The 12,790-nt window shown below is 57.2% G+C and overlaps 1 protein-coding gene across 4 annotated transcripts in view; it reads right to left on the reverse strand.

Moving 5' to 3' along the window:
* Positions 1 to 261: 261 nt before the first annotated feature.
* PML (PML nuclear body scaffold) overlaps positions 262 to 12,790 on the reverse strand; it is a 51,378-nt gene continuing 38,849 nt past the window's right edge. For 3 of the 4 annotated variants that reach the window (XM_068991438.1, XM_068991436.1, XM_068991437.1), the window contains 3 exons: positions 12,610 to 12,662; positions 3,686 to 3,836; positions 262 to 2,661 (listed from right to left, as the gene is read on the reverse strand). In XM_068991438.1, coding sequence (XP_068847539.1) covers positions 1,883 to 2,661; positions 3,686 to 3,836; positions 12,610 to 12,662 — 983 coding nt within the window. In that variant the 3' untranslated portion in view covers positions 262 to 1,882. Of the gene's footprint in view, positions 2,662 to 3,685; positions 3,837 to 10,987; positions 11,938 to 12,609; positions 12,663 to 12,790 lie in introns of those variants that run through there. The other variant, XM_068991439.1, reaches the window with a different exon arrangement.

Consider the following 12,790-nt stretch of genomic DNA (forward strand, 5'->3'; position numbering starts at 1 on the left):
CCCTGGTCTCCCCACTTAGAACGGGGGCTCATATCCTTGAGACCCTCAGCACTGAGCAACGAGGGGTTCTCAGCTCTGTTGAGTCCTGAGAGATGCCCTCACAAAGAACAGCTATGCCAGCAAGCTCCCCCTTTACCAGCCAAGAGACTGCTCAGGACTCCTGGGGTGGGTTGGGCAGAGTCTGTGATTGGCGCACCAGGCTTTGAAGATTCACGTCTTTATTAAAGGCTATGACAGTGGCAAGAGGGCTGAACAGTCCTTCGCTATAACAAATGTGATCAACTCCATCTGAAGGAAGAAAGCCTTGTGGGGCTGGGCTTGGAGCTGGAAATCAGCAGGTTCAGTCTTGCGGTGGGGCTGGGGGGAAGATACAGTGAGGAGGGGCCCAAGTCCTGCCCTGCTGCCACCAAGATGGTCATCACAGGCAGACTGAGGCTCCAGCCCCCTCCTCCCCTCACCCAGCCGCCAATTTTACTGAGCTTCAGAGCCAGCACTCTCACATGGCAACCAGTTCCTATGTGATCCCTCTGTGGGTTTTCAGGGTCCCCAGTGGATGGGGGCAGGGGTGTGGGCACACAGCCTTCACGCGTGTGAAAGCTGAGGCCATGGGGGTATCCCCAGGATCAGGGCGTCAAGGAAGAGGGATGGCAGAGGGGCTGAGGGGAAGGGGCAGTGGTTCCACTATGAGATGAGACCACCGGCCTGTGTTCTGCTCGAGTTTGGGGGCCTTAGTTAGCTTAGGGTTGGGGCCAAGGGCTCAAGAATGAAAACCTCCTTCACCACTGCCCCAGAGGCCTGCTGCTCATTCCTAAAACCCCAGAATGGTGGGGCTAGATGGGAGCTCTGGGACCATGCAGGCTAACCAGCCCATTTTATAGGTGGGGACGTGGGGGCTCAGGAAGGGGCCCTTTCCTGGGTCCCACTCAGCACACAGTCAGGGCCAGGACTTTCTCTGCTGCTCCACACTGCTTCTCCTGGGAGGGCAGTCTATCAGAGCAACGGCGCTGAAACCTGGTGGGCCTCAGAATCATCTGGAGAACCTGCGAAAGCAGCCTGCTGGGCCCCACCCTAGAGATTCCCATGCTGCAGGTCCCTGGACTCCACTGAGAGCAGTGCTGGGTTGGAGGTCACACCTTGGGAGGCCTTGGGGCAGGTAGTGGCATTGCAGAGAGCCAGAAGGGCCCAGTGTGGGCAGCAGGAGGGAAGCAGGCTTGGAAAGTCATGTCTGGAAGCAGGGAGCAGCAGGGAGCGGCAGGGAGCGGCAGGCCCTGTCTCCGCTGAGAGGAGGCCCTTGGGGGTGAAAGTGTCCCAGAGCGGACGTGAACTGGGCTGGCCTCCGGGCAGGCAAAGGCTGGAAGAACCCAAACCCCCAGGGAAGGCTTGGTTTGAAAGGCACTTTGGCACCCGTGGGGCCCCTGGTGGTGTAGGCAGTGTCCGTGGGTGCAGTCAGCAGGGCCCCTGGGGCCATGCCAGGGCTCAGGGAGGAGCAGTAAGGGACCCTCCGGAAGCTGGGCTCGGTGGGCTGGGGCAATATGGGGGCTGCTTCGAGAGCCCAGCGGCCAGCCCTTCTTCATCAGGGACCCTGCCCTGCCCCCGCTTCTGGCTCCCAGAGTGGGAGGCCCAGGGGATCTTCGAGCTAACTCTTGGTGCTCCCAAGGCCACCCGGGGATCTTGTGGCCCCCATCAGGTGGTTGCTTGGCCTTGGAACCTTCTCTGTGGAATTTTTAGAGAGGTGGAATTTGGTCCCGGAGAAGGAGAACTGATTCTGGACCAAATGACAAGGGAGATAACTGGACCTGGGGATGCTGTGGTGGGCAGGGGCTGGCTCAGGGACCCCATCTCTCTCTGTCCCCAGAGAGTCTGAGCCAGTCAGCCCCTCCCCTCAGGTCTGCTGTGTAGCCCTTTCTGCCAAGCTGTGGCCAGCCGGAGGGGCAGCGACGCCTCCTGCCCCTGCCGAGGCCGGCTCCCCCAGCAGGCCTTCGAAGTAGGTGCCCAGAGACTGCAGGTCGAGTGCAGGCTGGGACGACGTGGGAGTCTGGAGGCTCAGGAAGCGGTTGTACTTCTTCAGGCCGCCCTGGGGGTCATGGTGGTGTGCGGTCAGCAGCTCTATGAAGGTGACCTTGTGGAGAGCCAGCAAGCGGGCCTCGGCCCGGGGCAGGATGGCCGCCCGCACCAGGGGCTGCAGGGATGAGAAGCACTGCAGGCTGCTGAAGGGGTGGATGTGCGGGGCCAGCTGGGGGCCGGGGGACACCTCGAGGAGTCGGCACAGGTCGCGCATGGCCAGCACGGCCGCGAGGGCACTGCGTTCGCTCATGTTTCTTGCCAGGTAGGTCTTGGCCAGGCTCTTGAGTTTGAAGCTGCTGGCCCCCGGCACACACTCCCGGATGAGGGGCAGGGTGGCCAGGAAGCCCGAGATGGACTTCTGGAACTTCCCCAGCATGTTCATCTCCTCCAGGGCCTGGAAGAAGCTGGGGAGACTGGGTCCCCACAGCTTATAGCAGGCCAGGATGGGCTGGTGCATGCTCGCCAGGAAGTACAGGAAGTGCTGCAGTCCCACTTCTAGGGAGACAGCCTTGGAGTACACGTTGAGCGCCTCGGGCTGGATGAGCGCGCGGAACTGGCTTTCCTGGTTCACGGCTGCCAGCTGGCTAATCTTCTGGGCTGGGCAGGAGAGAACGGCAGCGTGAGGCCTCAAGGGCATGGCGGGGGGCACCAACCCCACCATCCAGAGACCCCACCTTGGGGCCTGATGGCAGGACTCAAGCATCAGCCTCAAACGCAGCTCTGACCCTGGCTCCAATAGGGATGCGGGTCAGAAGGGGAGGTGGGGCTGCCCTCCAGGGCCCCCTCCTCCCCTGCCGGGAGTCCTGCTCCCCCCTGCCCTGCCACCTTCCGGAGTCCACCAAACCCTTTCACTCCAGTCTGTCTGCTGCCAGCCTCCACCCACCTACCCTAGGGATCCCTCACTGCTTCAGCCTAGCCCTCCACTCCCTTTCCCCCCGACCTCCAACCCCATCAGTCACATAGTTAAGGCCCCCAGCCATCAGAGCGCTGGGTCAGAAAGCACATTTGCCCAATCCACTCCATTCAGAGCATGGTCCCGAATCTTCCAGTGAGGTCTGCAAATGGCTTCCCTGTCCTGTGAAATACCCGCTGTTTGTGTCTCCCTGGGCTGACCCCACGCTGAGCCCAGGCAACTGGATGGGACCTAGCCTCCCGCAGGGCTAGGGTAAGCACCGCGAATTTGAGGGAGAAGGGGTCACATCTCTCTGTGACCTTGGCTCTGTTGGCCGCCCCCTGCAGCAACCTTGGAAAGAATGGGCCCTGTACTCAGCCTAAGGCTGTGTTTGGATTGCTAGTGTCACCTCGGCAACTTTAAGGTTGTGTTTCTGTTTACAAGTGTGTTCCCAAGGCTCCCTAATGGAAGCACCAGTCAGGGAGGGACTCATGGAGGTGCCTGCCTCATGCCTTCAGGCCCTGGTCAAAGCAGACGTCCTTATTCAGAGAACCAAGTTCAAACACCCGAGAGGCCCCGGGAGGTGCGGTGCTCTGACCACCCTCTGGCTGCAACCTCTGGCCACAGCTCAGGGCTCTCCCGAGCTCACAGATGGCTCTGCCTGCACTTATCCTGGGGACTTAGGGACTGAGCAAGAAAGGGTTGGGGGGTGGCCACCGGAGAACCCACTTTCATTGTCAATCTTGAGGTCAAAGAAAACCAGGGGCTTGTCTTCCACCAGGGAGTTGGAGAGGCCGTCGTCCAGGACTCCGAGGGAGCTGGGGCCCTCCAGCTGGAGGTCACTGGACTCGCTGCTGTTGTCAGCCAGCTCTCGGGAGTTCTGCAACACAGAAGAAATCAACAGGTCAGGGGCTGTGGGGGCCGAAAGGGGGCAGTGGCCATGTGAACCGGGTCCCTGGGAACAGGCGTGCATGCTGGTGTGTGCGTGAGCGTGGGGTAGAGGGCGATGAGAGCGCGTGGATATGGGGGGGGGGGTGGTCTGTGTGTGCCTCAGGGAGGGCCTGTTACTGGAAAAGCGAGGGGGCGTTTCCAAGCGAGTGCCTGAACGGATGTGAATGTGCATATGCACGTGTGAGGGTCATGCGTGTGAACCAGGGCACGTGTGTCAGTGCGTGAGTAGGATGGGATCATGGGGGGAAGTGTGAGTGTGAAAAAGTGTGGGAATGAATGCAAATATTGTGTGTGTGTGTGTGTATGGGGGGGTGTGGGTTTGCGAGCTTGTGTTGACACATGTGTGTGTGCAAGTGCGATACTGTGTGGCTGAGTGTGCACATGGGTGAGCAGGGCTGGGGAGGGGTAGGCTTTGGGAAGGCGTCGGGGCCGAGGTGGGCAGGGCCCCATGTGTCTGCTCCTTGCTTCAACTCCTTGAGCCGACTCAGAACAAACATCGTGAACTGGGGGGTGGTGGGGGAAGGAGTCCCATCTCGAACCTCAGGTGTTTCTCTGGAAGGGGCAGGATGCCTGGCTTTTCTTGTCCCCCAGGTGAGCTGAGGTCCCGGCACCCTGCACAAAGGAGAGGGGAGGGCCGCCCAGCCCCTGGGATGCCGCCTCTACGGGGCACATGGCGCCTGGCTGTGAGAGTAGTGGAGAGAAGCAGGCTCAGACCTGGGAGCCCTCTGCCATTTGGCGTCCAGAAGACAGCTGCTTAGGCAAGCAGGCCGGGGCTCCGCCAGGCTGGGGACCTGAGGCTCTGTTCTCTGCAGCACCAAGGTGTGAATACTGTTGAAAGGCCCTGGGGGTGGGAGGGGCTCTAGCTGTAAGCATTTAAACCCCAGGGGCTAGGGCGAAGGAGGGAGATAGAGCCTTTTGTAATATAGAGCTAATTGCTTATCATCTGCACACCTGGCAAAGCTAGGCTTTGGGGGCCCGCTCACAACTTCCTGTGTCACCTGTGGATATTAACCAGACACCAGGGGGAAGGGGTGTGGCCATTGACACAGGGCCTGCTGAGGGCACTGCTGGGACAGAGTCCAGAGCAGGCCCCAACCTTCCCCTCTGACAGACTGCCCCTGGTGGCTGATGGAGTTGGCCTCACCCGGGGCCATCCGAGGCCTCTCTGAACTCTGACCTCTGGCTGTCGTCCCTGGCCTGGGGCAGAACTAGCCTTCTGTCTTCCGCCCTTCCACTCTCCAGGTGAAATTCCACTCTCCAGGTGAAACCGCTGTTTTACTGAAACTTCAGCCAAGTGCAAAGTCTTTGCTAACCACAATTAAAATGTGCTGGGATTTTCCTTCGAGTGGCTGATTTCGGCTCTATTTGCATTTCATAGCCCTCTCCCACTTCCTCCTAGGCACTGATAAAAACAGACACTCCCTGAGTCCAGATAGAGCTGGTTTGGCTTAAAGCAGCCTGAGTCTTCTGGGACTTTATACCTGAGGCCCTACGGGGACAAAACATAGGCCTTGTGGACCAGTATCCTCGAGTTGGCCACGCATCCAAGGCTGGTTTGGCACGTCCTGCTGAGTCTCTGTCTTGCTGTCAGGGTTCCCTTGCCTCCCTGGAGCGAGCCTTCTCCAGGAGTCTTCTTTGAAGTTGCTAGAGCACCGGCAGGAGACACCACCTTTTTCCGCCATGGGAGAATCTCGTTGTTTCCTATCTCCAAGCTTCCAGTGCCTGTTCCGATCACAAGGCAGGGGTGCTCTCACACTTGGGCTGGTGGAAACAGCTGGACTCCCCTTGCTGTGGCCTCCCCTGGGCTTCAGATAAAGTGCCGTCCCCTTGGCCGTCCCCTTCTCTGCCACCCACCGACATGGCCTTCCCCTCTTCCTTCTCTTTGCTCCAAATTGCCAAAGCCCTCGCAGTGGCCCTGAGTGCTTCCGTCTGTCTTCCGGCACTGTCTCTTCAGGCTGGAAAGCCAGTGTTTTCTCTTCAGATAGTCCTTTCCAAGACTTGATCTCCCTGGAGAGCAGCATCTTTGAGCTAACTCCCCCATCTTTATACCAGGGTCACTTATGATAGCCACGAGACCCTCACTTTTTAAGAGCCTCCCATGGTCCTGGGGTCATTCTCTCTTTTATAGTCAAGGAAATATCCTTTGTCCTGAACTTACTGAAGACCCTGCTGGCCCCCTTAATAAAAGAACACCCCTTTCCATCAAGTTGTCAAGGGAGGAAAGGCTGAATCTTCCAGCCCTGACTCCTTCTGCCCAGATTTCTATTGCCCTTGGGGACGACCATAAAGTATGGCTACTCCACTGGGCTGGTCTCACAGGAATGCCTTCCACTGAACTCCAGCTAGCACTGCAAGCAGTTCCCCATCCCTGCCTTAAATCCCAGCAGTACAGCTGGGAAGTACTGACATTTAAAAAAGACTTTCCTAAAGACCCAGGGTTAACAGAATCAGCACAGCTGATTATCCAACTGATATCCAGCTGGATATCTTTCTGTCCCTCTTCCACGCCCCCCACTGCCACTGCTCGGCCTCATTCCACAATCAGGATTAAGTGGGGGGTGGTGGTGGTGGAGCATGGAGCATAGAGGGGGAGAGTAGCAAAGATCTGAACCCAAGAATCCAGGAGAGGGCCTTTTGTTGGAAAAAGCTTGAGATTTCCTTGGAAGGGAAAGGAATGGCAGCAGAAAGAACCAGAGCAGGGAAGAGATCAGAGCCCTCATGTGAGGACTGGAAAGTGAAAAGTGAGAAAAGGCTTTGAGGGACCAGTGAGTAGCAGACGATGGTGGTGAGAATGAAGGGATGAAGGATTCAAGGAGTGTTGCTGTGAGGTATGAGTTGTATTCTCTGTAACAGTCTTTGAAAGATGACTGGTTAATGGACTGTGTTTCTTTGACTGCAAAACTGAGCCATGTGGGATCTGGGATATTTCTCAGGATACACAGGCAATCAGGATACATGTGCCACCGGGTTGAAGAGCTCAATTTCACTTATCTTCATCACAGTCAACTTAGCAGATTAACCACATCTCAACTTAACACAGCAGGTGTAATGGCCATACTGAGGTGCTCCGAGGAAGCCGCTAGCTTATCACCTTCCAAGAAACCTCTAGGAGGTTTATCTGGAAAGACCCAGCATCTCCCCTTCCCAACCTGGATCATATCCCAGCATGTGTACGTCACCTCTGTTCAAGGCTGATACGTACACAAATGAGCAGCATTTCTTTCACACAGATATGCAATCAAATCCCTCAAGAGGAGAAGGGGGCGACAGAGGATGAGATGATTGAATGGCATCAACAACTCAGTGGACATGAGTTTGAGCAAAGGGAGATAGCAAAGGACAGGGAAGTCTGGTGTGCTGCAGTCCATGGGGTTGCAGAGTTAGACGTGACTTAGCGACTGAACAACACAACCTTGATTGTGCATAAGCAGTTAAAAAAAATCCTGATGTCCCGGCTGAGCCCCAGACCAATAGAGTTAGACTCCCTGGGGGTGGGACTCAGGAATCTGTCCTTGATAAAACCCCCAAGTGATAGCAGTGCGCAGCCAGGATTGGGAACAACTGTCCTAATTACGGATTCATTCCACGTTTGGGCATCAGCAAATCAGAAGCCAAGCTCTCTGCTATTCAACATTCTCACCTGAAGTATCTAATATTGACATTAATGCTAATCTAGAGGTCCTTGGCTCCTAAGGAACTTTCTCAGCACTTGAGCTTACAGTTGGGATCAGAATGGCCAGACACATGCATGCCTGTATTTTGCAGGCAGAAAACCCTAGCTCTTGCAAAGCCTGAAGGCTCTAGAGATACTGCACATGTTATCTGTTAACCCAGATGATCCCATTAGCCAGCCTGTGGTCCCTATGGCCTTCTGCCTCCTGCTCTCGCCCTTCTGCCTCCTGCTCTGGCTCCTCTGCAGGCTCCAGGGGCCACGGCTCCCATCTTCTCAGCTGAGCACCTGTGTCTTTTTCTGATGTGCACACTCACCACCACACATCCCTCCCCTGGGTCAGTTGCTCCCCTGGGCCTCCCTTCCACTGCTGGTCACCATGCACTTCTTCCGGGGGCTGCCCCGTCGGCAAGGCCACCTCCTGCTTCCACTTGGTCCTGTTGCTACCGGGAACTGGGGCATCTTCTGTTTCAAGAGTGGGTGAAGACATCTACCTTTTTCTCCTTTGGCTCTGTTGACACAGAGCCCGCAGTAGAGGTGTGGCTGACCCACCTCATTTTTAAGCACAGTCCTCACCACCATCAGACCTGGGAATCCCTCTCCACCCCAAGACTACAGCCCCACTGCCTCTCCCAGCAGGGGCGAGGTCTCCGACAGAACACCTGTGCTGCTCGAGCAGCCTCTCCCCAGCCCTGCCCACCACACCAGATCAGTGCCAGAGCCCCGACATGTCTGGATTCCAGCCATTGACACAGCTGCAGCCCAAGCTGGGGGCTTGCTTGCCCTGGTACACTTGGAAAACACAGTATCTTAGCAGGCCACTATTCCACAGCTCAGCAGGCAACATTCAAGAGATGTGAGTTCAACCCCTGGGTGGGGAAGAGCCCCTGGAAAAAGAAATGGCAACACTCCAGCATTCTTGCCTGGAGAATCCCATGGACAGAGGAGCCTGGTGAACTACAGTCCATGGGGTCACAAAGAGGTGGACACAACTGAAGCGACTAAGCAGGCATTCCGAAGCTCTCACACAGGGGCAGGATGGATAAAGGCCACAGGGAGGGGAGGACGTGGGAGCCGGGAGCATCCTGCAGACATCACCCTGCCCCCTCCTGCTAAGGAACTCTAGGGAGCACCAGGGGTCTGGAAGGGGGCATGGCAGGTAGGTGAGAGATGCACCTACTTAGGAGGACCTAAATTGTTTGCTTTCTAAAATTTTTTTTTTCCAATAAGTTTCAGACTCCCGTAATGGTTAATTTTAAAAACGTGTCTGAAGAACGCCCACCCAAAAGCAGTGACCCTCTGGTTCTCTTGCCTCCAACCTGGTCTCCAAACATGAGCAGCTGCTTCTAATCATTTAATTATTTGTAACCTGAAATGCACTTCTTCTTCCTGAGTTGATCAACCTCCGATAGCACCTAGTGGCTCCTTGCTACTGACAACTAAGTACTAGTCTGACCCCCCATCCCCATGCCACCAAAATATTGCTGGTTTCAGTGCTTCCACCTGACTCTCATGAAGCCTGGCCATATTAACAGCATTCAAATCCTTTTCTTGCTCTTTCTTTCTCAGGCTTCTACTTCCATCCAGGGTTAACCTTGTTTTCATGTTATCAAGATTATGGGATAGAAAGAAGTAACCAGCTTTCTGAGGAACTCTGGGGTCCCAGCTTCTGCAACTAGGCAGATGTGTGCAATTTACAGAGAGAACAAGAGGCGAGGTGAGTTTGAGGTTTCTGTGGGGCATCTGACTGGAGACACTGGGCTCCACTGGTCTGGCGGGCAGGAGCCCATATGCAGCCATGCATATGGTTGAGATCATGGGGAGAGTGTACAGATTCTAGAAGGAAATGAGATCCCAGAACCTAAGCTGGGGGAACAACATTTAGAAAAACAAAGAGACCTGAACGGGGAGTGAGGAGGACCAGCAGAGCTGCAGGAGGAAACTTCCTGAACCCAAGGGAAGCAGAGTGTGGGGGCGTTAGGACTGAAGGTGACCACTGGACTGAGAGGCACGGAGGTTACCCTGGAGGTGGTGGAAGGGCATGGTGGGGAAAGGCATGGGACTGGGACAAGGAAGGAGCACCGAGGGGGTGAAGGTTGAAGGGTAAATGGTATGTGTGTTGGGGGGTGGTGCATGCAAAGATGGGACTTTCTCCAGGGTGCTTAGTTATAGCCCACAGGAAGTGTTTGAAGATGCAAATGAGGATGGAGAGATGGAGGGAGGTTCCCAAGGGGGCAGGAGGGCATGGCCAGGGAGAGCAGGAATGAGTCCTAGAGGGGGGTCCTCTAGTCCTAACAGAAGGGACGGGGAGGGATGTGATGCGGTCGGGTCAATCAGTCATCAGAGAGCAAGATATGGGCCGCTGCTGAGCCCCCTGTCCTGTGGTCCTCCTGGGGCAGAAGGTGCAGAGCGGCCAAGAGCGAGGGTGGGGAAGAGGGAGCAGAGCTAGGGAAGCAGGGGTGCGGCGAGGTGCCCTGGAGAGCAGGGGGCGGGGCATGCCTAGGCAGGAGGCTAAGGAGTCCAGGAGACAAATCGTTTGTAGCTTTCCTGCCTTCGACTTTTCTCCAACAGAAGTTGGCCTCCAGGTGGCAGTGCAGAGCAGGGCACACGATTGCATCCTTCCAGGGCTGTCTTTGGAGGGCAGGCTACCAGGAGGGGGGCGGTGGGGAGACAGGGCACCAAGATCCTGGTGGAAGACTGGCTGAAACGGTGGACCTTGCTGGCTGGTGGGTGGGAGGTAATGGCAGAAGGAACTGGGAGGCAAACAGCCCAAGTCCTGGAAGTAACTGATGGAGAGCTCAAGGAAAAGGAAGCTATGGTCAGTCTGGGCCAGTCTAGAGAGGGAAAGTTCTCAGTGATGGAGTGGTCTGGGGGGAGGAGGTAAGGGGAATGGGGCAAAGATCCCTGAAAGGTCAAGGAGAGGAGAGGCCAGGGTGGTGGACGTTGAAGTCATCCAGGAAGAAAGTGGGACCCGGGTGGGGAGAGGAAACCTAGGAGACAGTCTTCCAATACAGTGGGGAGCCCAAGAATGTCTAAGATGAGGTGGGGAAAGCGGGGTTCATCTGGAGGGCCCGAACCTCAAGGGCATGGAGGATGTTGCCAGGTGGCAGAACCAAGACAGTCCAGCAGGCACAGAGGGCCTGGACCCCACCTCCCACCTCTGCTGCTCACACAGGCTATGGCGGAAAGAGGGTCACAGCAGCCCCACAGGTGAACCGTGCAGAGGAGACAAAGACCACTAGCCGGGAGGAGAGGCCCAGCAGGGAATCTGATGGTCATGGAAGAAGGGTTTGCGAGGGTAATTGTTCAATAAGTGTTTATTGAGCAGCTGCACCTGCCAGGGCCTGGGAGCCACACAGTCCCTGCCCTCATGGGCTTACATCCTGGCAGAGGCCCAGTGGGAAGGCTTGGGGTGGGAGAATAGGGTGCGAGAAGCTTCCTTGTCTTGGGCAAAGAGACTTGAGGATGTGAGGAATGAGAATACCCTGACTGGGGAGGCCTTAACCCTCTTTGTTCAGAGGTCCATGGAGCCATGCATTCCCTGCTTCATTCTGTGACAAGACGTTCGGGATGCCAACCTGCCAAGCTCCAGGGCTGCAGAGGAGGGAGGCGCTTGGGACACTCAGAGGCTTGTCTGCGGGGTGTCTGTGCCGGTGGGTGGCCTCTCCAGAGGGTGGAGTGGTAGGAATGCACTTGGAGAGGCCTCCGGGGGGACCTGGACTGGGGGATTTTCCATGGGGGCCCTGCCAGAATCTCCAGGGGAGACCCCTGCTCCAGGAATTTGGGATGCTCTGCTTCCCCCCATTATTCTCCTATAAAAGGTGTTACGCTGGGAGATCCCAGGGGGGTGAGGAAGGGGAAAGATGTTGAGCCACTGGGACACAGGAGGGAAGGGGTCAAGGGGTCGTGCAGCCAGTTGCACCAGGTGGGGTTGGCCGCTGGCCCTTTGGGGGCAGGTGGGATCCTCCTGGGGATTGGCAGGTTGGCTGGGAGGCCCAGTGGTGGCCGGGGTGGTGGCTTGACCCATGGACGGAGGCCAAGGCCACCTGTGGGCACCATACGTTTTGAGGGGCAGGTGAAAGGTGCTGCGAGGGCGCAGGGCTCTTTGCGCCCCACGTGACAGGAAGCTGATCCCACGGTGGACGGCGGCTTGCTCCTGGTGACCGGCAGGCTGGCTGGGACTCTCAGCGTCGGGGATGGCAGCTTGCTCGGCAGGATGGTGGGGAGGCCAAGCCGAGGGGCGGCATGTGCCATGGGACAGACGAGAGGCCCGGAGGGAGTGGGGCGCTCGGCGAGCTCTCAGCGGGGGTTGGAGGGATGAGGAAGGAGGCAGGACGGCGGTCTCAGTGGGCTCCGCACGCTTTCCAACACAGAACCTCAGACTGAAGGCTGGCAGGGGCCTCAGGGGCCACCCAGTCCAGCCTTCCACTCTAATTCCAATCCCTTTCACCCCTGGGCAGGTGACAGCCCGGCCTTTATGAACCTCTATGAACAAACCTCCGGGGACAGGAGGGTCACAACCCGTGCGGCCACTTGTCCCACTGTGGGATGGCTTTAAAGAAAGTTCTGCTTACGTGGAGTCACAGTGTACTAGTCTGGGCCCTGCGTGGTGCTGCCCTGTGCCCTCATACCCGCATGTGGCCCTGCATCACTGCCGTTAACCAGGGAACGGGTGCAGGTCCGCCCCCCTCACTGAGACTTAAGAGGGCAGAAAATGCATAAGGAAGCCGCAGACACAGGCATTGGCTAGTCCAGAAAAGACATAGGGCTCTGAAGGGAAGCCCTGTCCAGGCCTTCAGAAAGAGTACGTGTGATTACTGACGGCTCCTACCCTGGTACTATGGGAGAGCTGGGGCAATCCAGGCCACAGCTGGCAATTGGAGACTATTCTCCGGACAGCTCAGGACTCACTGCCTCACTGATAAATCCCCTGGGCGCGAGGTGAGTCTGAGAGTCACCTGCTGGGGCTGTGCCCCTGGGGACCTGGAATGGGGGGAGGCAGCGTCCTGGGTCAGACTTCTGAGCAACTCACCGGGTTTTCAGCATCTGAGTCTTCCGAGCTGCTGATCACCACGACGCGCTCCTCTGAAACGGAGCAGGGGAGACGGGGTTAGGCCCTGCCAGGGCTGCTCGTGGACAGAGCCCAGGGTGTTCTCCTGTGGGAATCCTTGCAGGCCAGTGGGCTGGGTGGGTGACATGTGCCCTGCAAGGGT

This window comes from Capricornis sumatraensis, chromosome 19 (assembly GCF_032405125.1).
Source record: "Capricornis sumatraensis isolate serow.1 chromosome 19, serow.2, whole genome shotgun sequence".
Taxonomy (NCBI): Eukaryota; Metazoa; Chordata; class Mammalia; order Artiodactyla; family Bovidae; genus Capricornis; species Capricornis sumatraensis.